Source organism: Phaseolus vulgaris, chromosome 9 (assembly GCF_000499845.2).
Source record: "Phaseolus vulgaris cultivar G19833 chromosome 9, P. vulgaris v2.0, whole genome shotgun sequence".
NCBI classification, from domain to species: Eukaryota; Viridiplantae; Streptophyta; class Magnoliopsida; order Fabales; family Fabaceae; genus Phaseolus; species Phaseolus vulgaris.
Genome location: NC_023751.2, coordinates 15,228,014 through 15,244,430, shown reverse-complemented (window position 1 = coordinate 15,244,430; position 16,417 = coordinate 15,228,014). Strand labels below are relative to the sequence as shown.

At 27.8% G+C, this 16,417-nt stretch overlaps 2 protein-coding genes and 1 non-coding gene across 7 annotated transcripts; 1 reads left to right on the top strand and 2 right to left on the bottom strand.

The window, feature by feature from the left end:
- The first annotated feature begins 3,304 nt into the window (after positions 1-3,304).
- On the top strand, positions 3,305-3,376 carry TRNAG-UCC (transfer RNA glycine (anticodon UCC)). Its single transcript has one exon. It is a non-coding gene; the product is annotated as a tRNA-Gly (tRNA).
- A 2,277-nt stretch (positions 3,377-5,653) lies between these two features.
- On the bottom strand, positions 5,654-8,625 carry LOC137821413 (uncharacterized). Of its 5 annotated transcripts, XM_068625999.1 has the most exons (7): positions 8,380-8,623; positions 8,265-8,307; positions 8,025-8,180; positions 7,722-7,817; positions 7,562-7,639; positions 7,155-7,264; positions 5,654-6,119 (listed from the first exon to the last, which is right to left on the bottom strand). In XM_068625999.1, the coding sequence occupies exons 1-6, from the start codon at positions 8,496-8,498 to the stop codon at positions 7,178-7,180; spliced, it is 579 nt and encodes a 192-aa protein (XP_068482100.1). In that variant the 5' UTR covers positions 8,499-8,623; the 3' UTR covers positions 5,654-6,119; positions 7,155-7,177. The 5 variants fall into 5 exon arrangements, with proteins under 5 accessions (XP_068482100.1, XP_068482098.1, XP_068482099.1 ...); XM_068625997.1 differs by having other exon boundaries at positions 8,265-8,623; XM_068625998.1 differs by lacking the exon at positions 5,654-6,119 and having other exon boundaries at positions 6,914-7,264.
- A 3,258-nt stretch (positions 8,626-11,883) lies between these two features.
- Positions 11,884-14,811, bottom strand: LOC137822840 (EG45-like domain containing protein). Its single transcript, XM_068627843.1, has 4 exons — positions 14,701-14,811; positions 12,768-12,890; positions 12,287-12,587; positions 11,884-12,021 (listed from the first exon to the last, which is right to left on the bottom strand). Exons 2-4 carry the CDS (start codon positions 12,883-12,885, stop codon positions 12,015-12,017), a joined length of 426 nt encoding a protein of 141 aa, XP_068483944.1. The 5' UTR covers positions 12,886-12,890; positions 14,701-14,811; the 3' UTR covers positions 11,884-12,014.
- Between the last annotated feature and the right edge of the window lie 1,606 nt (positions 14,812-16,417).

Below are 16,417 nucleotides of genomic sequence, written 5' to 3'. Positions count from 1 at the left end.
TTGATACGATAAAGATTAAATAATTAAAATTAATAAAAACATGTTAGGAGTAATTTAAAAAAAAAACTTGTAAATATGATAATTTGGTAGAAAAACCTTGGTGACTAATTAGATACCAATTTAGAAACCATTTAACAATAATAGAAATTAATTTAGAAACCAAAAATTTATTTAGTCTCTAAAATGGTATCTAATTTAGTCACTATAGCAATTAATTATTATTTTTTTTAAAAATTAGTTTTTATTTCATGATTTTCTTGTAGTGAATAAATTCACCTAAGAAATTTATATTATCCTAGATCAGATGATTCTTGTTGATTTTTAAGAGGTAATTTTTTTTTGTAAATTAAAAAATATCAATTATTTATAAATTAAATAGGAGTATATCATATAATAACTTGTATACCTGAAAATATTAAGAAGTGAACTTTACGTCTAACTCAACCCCATAAAACTGACTTATAAGGTGAGGTTTACACCTAGTTATATAATATGAAATATTATATAATTTTTAGTCGATGTGAGATTTTCAACACATCCCTCATGCCTAAAGTGACAGCTCGTGCGTGGGATAATATATTATGGATGGTCCGATAACGGTCCGATAGCGGGTGACCTGATAAATCCAACAAACATTTGTTAGGCTAGGCTCAAAAATAATTATGATACCATATTAAGAAGTGAACTTTAAGCCTAACTCAACCCCATAAAATCGATATATAAGATGATGTTTGCACCCAATTATATATAATTCCATTAAAAAGATAAAAAGAAATTTTGAAAAAATAGAGGTGGTATAAAGAATGGATCCTCAATGTTCTGACTTGAACAATAAAATAAAATGTTGAACCGGAATCTATCATTATTTTGGTAGTAATAAAGCAATGGACGAGGGGATATCTACTTAGAATACAGAACCCAAGAAATTTGATGGTATTTAATATAATATGGATCCTCTCCTCTCAAAAACAAAAATTATTATTATTATTATTATATAAAAAAAATGATGTTTTTAAAAGTAGGGTTTGCTAGATTCGGGAGGATTGGGTTTGAAGTTTGGTGGTGAGTTAGAAAGGTAATAAAAGAAGTGCAAAGTTATACATGCCGACCTCACATTATTTTAATTTTTGTTTTAATATAAAGAGGAGGGCTGCTTAAGCAAAATACAGATTCTAAGCAAGAATCACTTCTCCCTTACACTTTTATTATGCCAAATTTATAACTTCTTTTAAATATTTTTTAGGTTTAATAATTTTTTATATGGGTAATCAATAAATTTGATACAAATTATCAAAATAGAATTTTTACCCAAAAACTTCAATGTGTAATATTTTTATTCATTTTTATCTTAGATTTATAATTTAGGATTTAGGGTTTAACATAAATCGATTTATTTTCCTATTAAGTTGTGAAAGTTAAGTTTTTTTTTAAAAAAAAGTGAAAGATAAAAATTTGTGTAGTGGGATGCATGACATATTAATTTTGGAGGTGGTAGAGAATAAGTGGAAGATGATAAGGGAAGGTGTGGATCTAGGAGAAAAGAGATCCCATGTGTCCCAAAATCCCCATGGATCCGGAAAAGATCCTTTGGTCCATGGGTCAACGCCTATGTTACTTCTCATACCATTATTATATTTCCCACAACATCATTATTCTACGTATTCCCCACTAATGCATGTCCATTCTTATCATGCATTCACACTTCCATACATGCATGTGCTACCTGGGGCTTTGCTTCACCTAAAATAATGTTATGTGTCTCTCATCATCCATCACCTTCATCATTTTTTACCTCTAATCTAACACCAACAAACGCACCACTATAGTCTTTAAATATGATATCCATGGACATGCCTACCATAAATACAAACCCAAAGCTTTAGGTTTAGAGATCCTTTATGTGACGTGTTGTACCAAAAATTATAAAATTTTACCTATTTGGCATCAATACAAATATATATTGAAAAAAAAAATGGGGGCTTTTGAATTTGACTTTTCTTGGCCTCATTTCATAAACTCTCTTGGATGAGAAAAAACGCATATGTAAGCAACATTCACAATCACGAATTAACTGTAGAAAATAAACAACACAAAATTTATTCATTGACAACTAATTAAATTTTCATTCTGTTTGTTACAATTTTATTACAAGCACAAAAATCTCTTAAATAGAGATTATAGAGGGGACGCAATAATTAAGCTCATTCACTAAAATATGGTGTCTAGTCAGTCTAATACAATTGGTTCTGGCTTCACACTCAACAATCTTCCACTTGAAGCCACGGAACAATATTCACCTGCGCTTCAACTGTGTACATGTACTTCTGTAATTTGTCAACGGAACTCAATGTTCCACTCTAGTTGCCACCAGCCTTCTTAATCATCTTGAAGACTTCGTTGAAACTCCCCTAACTTTCAATAGGTTCGTCATGACTGAAATTGTCACTGACCCGTCCACTATTCCTACTCCCACTTACACAAACTGCCACAAAAAATTATAAAATTTTACCTATTTGGCATGAATAGCAAATATATATTGAAAAAAAAAAGTGGGGCTTTTGAATTTGACTTTTCTTGGCCTCGTTTCATAAACTCTCAACTAAGCAATCATTTGAGTATTTTTTTGCTTGTGATAATTAATTAAATTAGAAAGGACGTTTTCATGAAGAACACAACGAGAAAGAAAGTAGTTAATAACTTTGGTTGAGAGAGAGAGAGAAAGTGTAGTTTATTTCCAATTTGTGGGGATGACATGGGAAAGATGACGTGATTTTAACATTAGAAACTTGAGGAAGAGAATTCCTTATAAACATGCTTTTGAGTAACGAATTATGACTAAAACAACTGATGTCGGACATCATCAGTGACGGAAGTTAAGTTCATGTTTGTCGTTTTTTTCTTCTTTATAGACATAATGAAAAGGAAATTCCAACAGTATATTTTAAAAAAATGAGTTACGTATTAAACAAAGTATTTGATTTGACTTAAATAAGGAGTTTTACTTTAGCATATTCCATGCATGCGTGGAGATGCAATGTTGCAGTCTGGCACAATAGGATACAGACAAAAAGAAGATGATTTTTAGTTGCACTGATTAATTAGTTTTGTTCCATTTTGACAAAGCCTAAGGCATAAACCAGAAAGAATCAAATGGAGTATTACTGCTTAAAACAAAAATCAACAACTGAGTTTTAATTTTAAAAGTTGGATATAAAATAGCTATATAAATCATTGTCAGATCCATAAGGTATATTCATTTTTATATTATAATCATTTTATTTCAATTTAAATATAATAATATCTAGCGTCAGTAGTCCAACGGTTAGGATAATTGCCTTCCAAGCAATAGATCCGGGTTCGACTCCCGGCTGACGCATAATACATTTTTGTTTTCAACTTTAATAATAATATATTTTTTTCAAACTACCTTTATTATTATTATTATTATTTTCTGTTTTGCATTTTTTATTACATTAATTTACTTCAACTATATTCCCTGGTCGACTCATTATAAAATTTCATTATCACAATCGTAAACTTTATTATAAATATTCTATATATATATATATATATATATGACAGGTAGGGTGACCAACAACAAATTTATGATAAATGATACTCTTCTTATTTTTTGCAGAGATTTGAGTATAAAACCTAAAATTATGTGTATATGGTAATGCATAGTGAAGTTGACTTATCAGAATGATAAAGAAGTGATTATAAAACAGAGAGATGGTATGAATAATATGACAGGTAAGGTGAGAAGCAGAAGAAAAGGAGGAAGAAGAGAAGGGTGGTATGTACATGGACATGGTGTGGAAGTTGGAATGGGAGACAGAATCAAGATGGGAAATATGAAGAATGGTAGTAAAGTGCATGGCTCTGTCCCAATGCTCCAATCATTTATGATTGTGTTTATTATGATGACAACCACTACCTAGCTGGGTTTATAAATAGTAACTTCACCTACACATCTATTATATTCACTGCAACTAATTCTCATGCACATCTCATAAGTGGGGTGGGTACTCACATATTGCCAAAATCTATTAATATACTTATGGTACTAGTGATGCAAAAAGGTGTGGCTTTGTAAGAATTGTTGTTTGTTGTTATAATAGTTGTGAAAAAGTTACTTAAAAATATTATTAAATAAAAATTAATTTAAAAAAATAAGTAATTAATCATTATATATAATATTTTAAAGACTATAACAATCATTAATATTTAAATTATTAGTATTTAAAATAATTAATATTCAAATATCTATTAAACACTACAAGAAAATCATGAAATATAAACTAATTTTAGAGACAAAAAATAATTAGTTGCTATAGTGACTAAATTAGAGACTATTTTAGAGATTAAATTATTGATGGTTTCTAAATTAGTTTCTATTGTTAAATAGTTTCTAAATTAGTATCTAATTAGTTACCAAGTTTTTAACTACCAATTATTTATATTATAAATTTGGTAGCAATTTAGAAACCATTTAACAATAATAGAAACTAATTTATAAACTAAAAATATTTTTAGTCTCTAAAATAGTCGGTCTCTAATTTAGTCACTATAATAACTAATTATTTTTTGTCTTTAAAATTGGTTTATATTTCATGATTTTTCTTGTAGTGAAAGTATTAGTTATATTAATTAAATTCCTAAATTAGTATTTAAATTATTAATATTTAAAGTAATTAATATTTAATTATCCATCAAAGTATTAGTTACCGACTAATTATATTTTAAATTTGGTAGATAAAATTTTGATAATAACTAAAATAAAAATATTGGTATAAAAAGTCCAGAAGAGGTGATGTGAGAGATGATTTTTATAATAGAAAAGTTGTTATACAATATATTCATCTATTATGTTTTTATTATTATTATTATAGTAGAAATTTAATTGAATATTTACGTGTAAATTGTAATAATAGTATTAAAAGTTAGAAAGAAATAAGAATTAAGATAACGAAATTATATTAAAATTTTACCTTTCTACCAATTTGAAAGTAAATTTTATATTCTTTCTTAAAGATGTTTATTAATAGTAAAATTATTATTTTTTGCATTGAGTATCATTTTTTATTTATTGATATTTTAGTTTTATTTTTTTTTCTTAAAAAACTGTTAATCCCGATGTTATAAAGATTTAAGAATTGATTAATATTTCTTTTTAAATCTTTCCTATTTAAAATAAAATAATAAATACTATATTATTAACACATGATTTCAAATGACTAAAGTTAGAAAATAAGCACGCATTATAATATAGATATAAAAATTAATAAATATATACTTGATTTTTCATGAAATAATAATAAACATTTATTTCTTACAATTTCAAAAAGAAAAATTAGTATATTAGAAGATTTTGTATTAAATTTTCTATTCTCAATTATTATCTTAGTTTTATTTATTTAATATATTCAATATAATAGTAATTTTTTAATTTCTTACAAAAATGAAATAAGTTAACAAATTATTATATTAAAAAAATGTTATCTTTTCTCTTTTTAATAATATTTACAGTAATATTTTTACACTAATTATTTATTTAATTTATATAAATTTCAACTCTTAAATATTTTTTATTTATTATTTCCAATTATTAAATAATTATTTTATATTAAGTATTTGTTTAGAGCGAGGAAAGTATAGTTTTCTTTTTAAGTATTTGTTTAAATTTGAAGGCTTTTCTTACCTTAGAGTGAACTATGATCCTTTACCTTAAAACTATTAACAAAAACGGTGAATAGTGTAAATACGGGTCCAGACCTTGCTAGCTAGAATACATTCGTGCCCTAGGCCCACCTGCAGGTTTCAAAAATCTGTTCCTTTTTTCTTTGGTGATTTAATCAGCCTCAAGGCTTTCCCTTCATCTGTCTTTCATTTCTTCTGGTTTTTGCCTTTTCATCATACATATATTTCAATGATCTTTTCTCCTCCTGTCTCACATCATTTGTATACTTACACCCTTTAGGTAGAGATTGTGCCCTTCTCAAGTCCCTTTTGTGTTCATTGTTAGTTCCAAGTATTCAACAAGTTAGTAATCACAACTGGGATATGTTGTTATGATACTGTCTAGTGCCAGCGAATGTGACCTTCATCTTGGCCACTACCTGCATGACAATATGGATATGTTAGAATTGATTTATATATATGTATATATGGTTAGCATACAAATAATTGAAAGTGGTTGTGCATTGTCACATGCTCAAAATTCCTCTCTATTTTCCAAGAATCCTGTCACTGATGGCTTTGATTTAGGGAACTATATATCATGTAACTCAACTAAAAATGGTCCCCACATTTTTTGCACTTGCAATGGTCCTCGCGTTTTACCCTTGTTCTACTGGTGTAAAATGCAGAATTTAATAATGACTGGCTTCATTTTTAGCTTAAGTCATCTTGAAATCTTGATTATAATTTGGCTATGAGCCTTTCTTAATTTGAATTTAGATATATGTTGATCTTGAATTTTAACTAAAATTTAAAACCAACCTGTCATTCTAAGAAAGTGAAATGTGTTGAAAACTATCATTTTGGTTGTATTTTAGAGAAGTGATAAACTTGAATGGTGTCGTTGTAGTTAGTTGCATCTGTTTGGTTTCTTGTTGGTTAACAAGGCCATCTTTGACCCGTCTTCACACAACCAAACAGCAGAAGATGTAGTTTCTGAATTGCTAGTAGAACCATAAAAAAGACTACGCCTCACGCAGTTGTTTGTGTCTTTGGGCAAGCAATTGGAAACAAAAGAATCTTAATATCTAGGAACAAATTTTGTAAATACTTGGTGTTCCGAGATGTAATTTCTATTGATGTCATACAATAATAAAATCTTTTAATTCCAAAAGGTGAAAATATATAACTCGCGGTTTGATTAACCATGGCCAACAAATTTTGCACCATACTGTAAAATAAATGAATCAGGCAGTGTATTAAGATAAACGCACGTGATGGTGTGCACATGCCATCTCCAGCAACATTCAGTAAAATATACAAGAATTTCTTACATTTGATTAGCGAGGACCAATCATATTCAACACATCCCTTATTTTAACAGTTGAATTTCTTACATGTATATCTACACAAATTTTACAGATTAGGATAGTGATTGCAGATCATTTCATGCTTTTGACAGTAATCTCATGAACCTGATTCCTGCATTAGACGATTTTTAATAAGCTAATCCACCAGCAAATGTATCAGTGTCGTGAAGCAGAGATTCCGTCAACCAGTAACCATCCCAGCATCCACCAACTCTCTGCCAGTGACAAACAAACAAACAAACATCAGATACATACATAGTTGTGCTTAATTAAGTAGTAATCTATCACAATAATTCAAACATCTATCACTGAATTAAGAAAAGAACTATCAAAATTGAATACTCCTGCAGCAATCCACAGTTCACAAAATGCCTAACTACGTATTATTATTACTTATTTTCCAAACAAAAATAAACAATAATTTTTGCAAACAAAATGAACCAAACACAAGATTAAATCCCTCACAAACATGACTATGAAGATACGATGTAGCGAAGAAATCATGATCAAACCTGAACCATTGTAAATTGAAATATCTCCTCTTCCTCTGGTCGACTTCCACGAAACCAAACCCGCTGCTTGTATTTGTTCTGTTTGAAGTTCATCACTCCATAACATCAGCTTTTTATGATAATATTGAAAAAAAAAACTGAAGAAGAAAAAGCATTCTACCTCCTCTACAAACAAAGTGCTCATGATCTTTCTCTCCTTGTGACCTAGCAATACTCGATAAGTAGAATGGTGAAAAATACGCCTAAACCTTTCAAACTGCACATGCAGAGGTGTGTATAACTGTTTAGCATGAATTTCAATTTTCAACATACAAATATTTCAATAACAGTAAAGTATCTATTAATGGACTTTAACGACTATGACTATGCCATGTGTATACAGAAGTTTGACACAGTCAACTAATAAAAGATTACCATTAATATAACTTCACTGCATAAAGAAGAACACAATTTTAGAACGAACCTGGCCCAAATCAAAGAAAGGCCCAAAATAGGTAGACCTTTCAAAAGGATCAAATCCTGCGAACCTGTACATAACCTCGATTCCATAGTCTTCACGAGGTTGATCGTTATTCTTCAAGGCTTCGAGCTGGTAATGCACCGCATCTTCTGCACTAAACTATACCAAACATTAATTTAACAGAAAAGGAAGAAAGAAAAAGGAAGGAGAAGAGGAGAAGCGGTGGTGGATAGTGACTATTACATCTAATCGTGGACCAAATGGTCTTTTTTGGCGTGATTTGAACCTGCAGGCATTGTTCGAATTGGAATATTGGAGAATAAAATGGAATTGGATTGCAGTGAGGAAGAATAGGTACCAATCCTCGGAAAGGAAATCGGGAACTTCGGCAGCGGCTTTGAAGCGAGAGGTTCCTTTGCTGTTGAACAAGAATCGAACGGAATGCGGATGCGACAAGAGAGAGGACCCAAACGACATCGTCCAACGCTCTGATACGAAAGGGAAGAAGAAGAAGAAGAAGAAAATTGAAGATTGAGATGAAGGCTTTTCTCTTCAAACTTCTGAACACGACGTCTATGGTCTCTGTTGGTTTCTTGAAGATTATTTTGAAAATAATCTCTGATTTAAATCGGTATTTAAAAAAAAAGTATTTTTTTAATGATAAAATAGTTCATTTAAACTTAAATAGGACATAATTAAATATTTTTTACACATTCAGCTACCAAAATTATAATTATATAATTAATTATAACTATGTAAGTGACTCTAACAAAATTACCAAACAATTATTAGGATCTTATAAAACTATCATTATTAGACAAGTTCTAAACACCTGATCTCGTTCATAAAAGAGTAAGTAAACAATAATCGTAATCTTGAACTTTGTAAACAATGAATAAATAAATAACATTATTAAATTTATTATTAAAAAATATTTTCCTATATCCAATAACGTTATACAAAAATTATAGTGGTTTTGGTATATGACTTTCATTTGTAATTAAAAAACAACTCATACTAAATTCGTGTTTCTGAACCAGGAAAATCGTGCTTTCTTCTAAACACGACTTACCTTACCTACTATTTTAATATTTTTAAATTTATCAATTCTAATAAATTTGTGGAAAAATCATACTAAAATGATAATTTTTTTAAATTGTATAGAAGTAAAATATATTGTTTCTATAAAAAATAAACTTGAAGGAGTGTAACTCGATAAGGATAGGATGTTCATTAGGAACGAACTTTTAGTTGTTCTCCGATAAAAGAGGAAGGCCCACTTGAAAACTCTCCAATACTTAAGTGAGTAGGAACACAAAGATTACAAGTTTGATCAATATGAGAGAGTTAAGAGTATAAGATAAGACAATTTGTACTTCTTAAAGAGCGGATATTTATAGATTATGAGACAATTGGATTAATCATATAAATGGTATTAATTGTTTCATAAATAGTCGTTCATCATTTAAGGTTCATTGATTAAATTGTTTTAGTCATTGATGACAATGAAGGTTCGGTTAGGAAAGACATATAGTTGTCTCGAACTCGTTGACATTCTAGACCTTAAGCGGATAGGGACATATATAATATTCTAAAGTTTTTTATAATATCTTCATTTTTATCATATTAAAATGTGTGATTTTTATTTTTGTTTGTGCTCAATTATATTTTTTACCTAGGTAGTGTACGATGTTTTATTTATATTTGTTTGCTAAATTAACACTATAAAGTGGTAAAAAAATATATATATTAGTTTGCATAAACTTTTGGGATTAAAAAATAAACACTAAAATTATATTTTACTGACATGTGTAAATTAAAGTTACATTACATTTTAATTTTCGCCCTTTTCTCTGATATTCTGAGCTTGTGTTTTATAGTGTTTTTTTTTATCAGTAAGAAAAAAATAAATAAATAGAAATCACTTCAAGAGTGGTCCAACCCTTGTACAAAACCGAATAGCACATCCCTCATAAGCTTGCTACAAACTTCCTACTAGAACAAAAAAAAAACATTAGGCCAACAATGACCGAAAAAAAAAACACATAAAAAAAAACTAACACCTCTAACCCAACATTCTAAAACAAAAGGTCTAAAAATTCAAAGTCTCTTGATTAAATCATACAAGGCAAAGTGTTCTCTCATTTCTTTATTCGACACTCGATTGGGATCTTTGAAACTCATTGAGAAGTGGTGCACAGGTTAAACTTAGTTAGTGTTCGAGTTTGTTCTTTTTGCAGGAAAGTACGAGCCCTAACTTTGGTCCCTCATTTGTGTCCTAATAGTTAACAACTTGTTTCAAAATGTGGTCTCTAATGTTGAAGTGGAAGTGGAAGGTAACTAAGAAGTTGTTCGTAAGTATAGTACATAAGAAATGTTGTCTTAGGTGGAGATAAAAGTTCTTATGTGGAACTAAAACCCTCAACCTAAAGATAAGTTTTATGATAATTTAGTACATTTAAAGTTTTTTATTTTGAAATGGTTTTGTGATTATTGGAATAAGTTGGTATCGAAGTGAGCAAAGACTTTTTGGTGTGAATGGGAAAGTTAAGTGAGTTTTGTGTTTGGAATGAATATTAGTTGTAATTTGTTTGTGTTTGACTTTATTGTTTTTATTTTTTTATCAGTAAAAATAAATAAATAAATAGAGTAGCATTTAAATAATGTTATAATCTTTATACATAGAACCAAACATCCTTAACACAAAAACAATTTATTTATTGTTGCATAATTTTTTTAATGTTACATACATTATATATTATAATGGCAAGAATCATCTTCCATCTAGCTTTACCTTAGATTAGATGTTTCTAACCGCTTGCCCCAAGGGTGATTTTAAAGCACAAACAACATATTACATATAATAAAGTCCTCATCCAACTTTGGAGCTAACTATTTACAAATTCATCTAATGTGTTTTTTATGTAGTATTAATGTGTCTAACATGTTTATTGTTTAATATTTTTAAAAATAAAAGGTATTTATACGTTACAAGTTTAAATTTGTTAAAATATAGATTAAATAGTTAAAAGGAAACTCTTTACAACCATTTGACACAACAAATGATAAGCCTCCTTTCTTGTTGTTTGAATAAATAATGAATATTCAACTACATGGAAACTTTAGTTGATATTTGAATTATGGTTGTTCCTTTCTTTGTGGTTTGAATAAACAGTGAATATTCAACTACATGGAAACTTTAGTTGATCCTTGAATTATGACTGTTCCTTTCTTTGTGATTTGAATAAATACTGAATATTCAATTACATGACAACTTTAGTTGATCCTTGAATTATGATTGCTATAGCTAAAAATAAATTTAACTATGTTGACGTATATTTCTCGTTTTCTTCTAATTAAGTTAAGATTCTCTCTCTCTCTCTCTAATATATATATATATATATATATATATATATAAGAGTTTAAATTTTCATAAAACATAGTTAACTTTTCATAAAAAGATCAAAACTAAACTACCTGACCTTATTTGACATGATTCGAGTTAGTTTTATCTTTAAAAAAACTCATTTTTAAGTAGATTAAATTTAATTTTGTATTTTCTCCGAATTTTTAAATTGTTTTATGTTTAAAAAAATATTAAGAAAAAATAACTTAATTTAAATAAAATATTTATAAATTTTTCTGTTATTTAAACTTCTATTTTTATATCACAACAAATATATGTCAACTAACTAAAAAATAGATAAAAAAAGAATGAATATTTAAAATTATCAAATTTTGAAAATGGCCCTTAAACAAAAAATATAAATCCTTCGAAGTTTTCTATAATGAATATCAGAGAAAGTATTAAAGTCGACCAAATTTGGATAACCTCGTTACACGAACAAAATCGACGCAGATCTCATCAAACAGTTACCATTATTAATATAAATGCAGCTTCATCTGCATATTTAGCAATCATTACAGAGAATAATTTTCTGAGTAACTATATATGCCAACAAGTAATGTAATCGAAAGCATAGGTTCCCGTTTTCAGACCCTGCAAATGGACAAAGTAGGAATTCTGAGTCAGAGATTATTCACTCCAAATAGATAAAACCAATTATCCATTCAATCAAAGATTCTAGAATTATGATTATTAATTTTGTTGCAGGTAAGAAAGTCATCAGCAGCACTCAACATTTGACTTTTCAACGTCTAATCTTGATACGTAGGTAGAAAACGTCATCACGAAACAAAACCAACACGAAACATGTATGTTGAGAATAAAGTAATGGTAATGAAAAAGGCAAAAGAGGACTTACTGTTGGTATTCTACGTTAATGAAGGATGCAGAAGCATTGGCGATGGCCTGAAAGGCCTGGGAGGAGAGGACCAACGTAGTTCCCTCTAAAGAAGGCCTAGAAACCGATGATTGCGCTCGATCAACGATCTTTATCTGAACCATCTGCCCAGTAATGCAAGTTCCGCGAACTGCAGCACTGATGCACCGCACCTGATACTGTCTCCCACATGCGGCACCATTGTCCCATAAACCCTCCCCAACAGCACCAAAGAAGTTACTCGGCGGAAACTGTGATGCGTCTCTACCGAAACATGCAGTGGCTGCAAGTGTCACCTCAACACAATTAGCCCAAATATTAACACGTTTTATTTTGGCAGATATCATCAAAGTTTCCTATGAAAGTTTAATCTGAACCAACATTGAGTCCTGCATATATATATATATATATATATATATATATATATATATATATATATATACACATATATACATATACTTACGCAAAAAGGGAGGGCCATAGCGTGCTGCAGTGCCAAGGTCAGCTAAAGAGTGGTGGAGGAAGAGAGTGCAGAGGAGTAGGAGGCAAATGGAGGAAGTGGAAGGAAGAAGCTGAGACATTGATGCTGCATCAGAAAATCAAGGAATGCGCCAAATATTTTAGGCCAAGTTCTTCAATATATTTGTAGTAATAAATTATGATTAGGGTTATGTAGTCAGTGGTCAGCATAACGGCGTCAACCTAACATTCATTACTTTGATTATGATTATGATGTATATTATCATACTATATATACTTAATATAAAAAAAAAATTCTTATTTTCAGACATAATTTTATTAATTTTACTTTATTTAGTGATATTTTTTCTGAAATATTTTAACTTTAATTAGGATATTTGATATAAAAATAGTTTTTTCTTCTTAGATATGAGAAAGACAGACAGAAACTTAATCCGTTTCTTAATTCATAGTGTTGTATAACCTTACTGTGTTTTAAATGAAGGTAATTTAAAGCTTTTAAAAAAATCAAAATGAGTGTTTATATATAGTATTTATTTAATTTTATAAATATTAAAACTAATTTACTCAAAGTACTATGTATAAATAGCATTAAGATAAAATTTTACATATTAAAACTAGCTTATAAATATAGTTTTAAATGTTATTTAACAGTTATCTTTACTTATAATATATTAATTATAGTATTACATAATATAAATAACTTAAAACGATACTTTAAACCTTAAATGTATAAAATATAATATACTGTATTCAATAAATTAAATTTATATTTATTATATGACTTTTGGTATGAATCTATATATGTTAAAAATCAGTTACTACATAAAAGGTAATTGGAAAAAACTATTTTGACAACCCACATTTTCTTTTATTTCCTTTAACTACTCTATATATTAATAAAAGTGATTGTAGAGTGGTGGTATAAATTTTTATGAATGTCAAAGTATGAGATCCCAAAATAATTATAAAATTTATGGACATGTTGTTAGACAGCCAATTTTTTTTTTACAATATATTTATTTATTTTATTTTATTTTTTATCAGCATATTTATTTATTTTATAGTAACTAACTAAAGAAAATTGAGCATAAATGTGAATATATACAAGGTGTTGGAGCTAAATTAGTAAATTAAGCTATACATTGATGTAAGTGTTCGAAATTCAGTAAAAAATTATGATTTTTAAACAAACACTTGAAATGAAATAAATTTTATATTCAATGTGTCTTTATTGCACCTAAAAAAACCCCAACATTTGAATTAATTAATCAGGTATGAACAAAAAATAATTTTATGATTTGTAAGAAATTCCAATAATAGAAGAGTGTTCAACATATCATTTTCTTATGAGTGCCCACATTGGGAACACATTTAAATTTAGAAATTCCATGTTCAGTGTGAAATTGAGAAGACAGCCACATTAATTGTACAACCTAGCATAAGTAAATGCTTTTTCTAGAAAAATATTTGAAATCCATTACAATGAACAACTATTAGGTAAATCTTTGAGTTTTTCCAAACTTGAATCATCTATGCCTCTCACAAACTTCAAACCATATTGGGGACGCAGTTTTCCTGCTATATTTAATTTAATTTGACCCATCTCCTTCTCCTAATAACTGCCTTTGCCGACTCAAATATTTGTGATTGTAAGCTGTGAATCACCCTTAGGGAACCATCTATTATGTCGTTTTCGTTTTGCAGATTTTCTTCCCTTTCATACACACACACATGCATTTCCATTTGGGATAAAACGAAGAAAAGGGAATATCTTATTGTGCTTTAATTTCCCTATACTGTGAACCATGTTCTGATATAATGTGAAACTTTGCTTATAGATTTTTGAAACAAACAATGTTATTTTACTCATACATGATAAGTTTGAGAATAAGATTGAAGGATGAGAGAGGTACCTGATGGCTGATGGCGTGTTCACTTAGCAGAGGTATGAAGGTGGAGCAACAATGTTTAGGAACCTGTTTATGACCATTAACTGATGTTCTTAAATGCTAGTTAAAGGGGTGCTGTACTGAGTTTCAATAGTTAAAGCCGTTCTTAAATGCTCATTTATATCCTTTTCGTAAAATTCTTTATTTCTTTTTTTATACAAGATAATTTGTAATTCCCTGATATAATTAATTTTTAAGAAAAATGTTTTTAGTTAAATATTTAAAATTGTTTCACACAATAGCGTGTGGGATCAATATAGTAAAAAATATAAGTCTTTTCCTTTGTCTATCTTTTTCCTACATTCTCTCTTTTATGCTAAAATCTTTCTTTTATTCTCTTTATACTTAGATTTTTTTTTTTCCTTTTCAATAATAAATATTGTCTCTTATTTAAGACTGATTATTCATGATCTTCTCATTCACGCTGATACTCTATTAATGTTCCTAAAGATGCAGGTTGGTAGACAATATGTTTATAACAATATCGAACTCGACCCATGACACCACATAAATTAATTACATAAAAAAAGTTTCATAGATCTTACCCATAAATAAATTTTACATTACTCATAAATTTTGCCCACAAATATATATCTACAAGTAAACCCAAAATTACTATTAATAATAATATTTTTATTAAAAATATTATTAATATTAATAACATTAACAATATTAATAACACTAATAATATTAATAACATTAATAAGATTAACATCATTAGTAATATTAATAATATGAATAATATTAATGATATAAATAATATGAATAATGTTAATAATGTCAAAAGTATTATTGCAACATTAATAATTATAAATAAAAATCATAAATAATAATTCTAAATAAAAAAATATTAAAATAATAATAATAAAAGTTTAAAAAAATATGAAGAATTACCTACTAATTTACTCATAGATTAGAGTTGGTGGATATAACATACGAATTAGAGTCAATGTATATTACTTACGGACTAAAGTTTGTGGATAATACCTACTCAATATAGTTGGTCGATATTATTTGATTGAAGTTGGTTGATATTATTATTAATAATATTATAACATTAATAAACTTATTAATATTAATAACATTGATAGTATTAATAACATTGACAATATTAATAACATTAATATAATAATTAATGATATTAAAAATATTAATAATGTTATAATATAAATAATATTAATATCTATACTTAAATATAAAGGAGGTTATCTATTATAACTGTTTTTAGTTATACATAATTTTTTTTTTCTATTTTATCCTTATATCAATATTTCATTTTTTATTTTGGTTATTTTACAATTACTTAAATTTAAAACTAAAAAAAGAGTTAATATTAAATTTGAAAGAAACTGCACTACATTTATTTTAAAAGAATGAGTCAATATTTTGTTGCAAAGAGAAGGAAAAAGATTAGAAAATAAATATTTTCTTAGGATTTGTTAGTAGAGTTTATCATCTTAATGAAGTGATTGCTTTAATATAATTATGTTGATTGTGCTATAAATTTGAATTTGTTTAATATATTTTTTATTGTAACTTACTTATTAAAATTGTAGGTTGAAACTCATAGCTGATGAGAGAAAATGTTTCTACCTTATCTTTTCTTAGTGATATTTGATATTTAAAAAATACAAATACACATATAATAATAATAGTAATAATAATAATAAAAGTAGAAAAT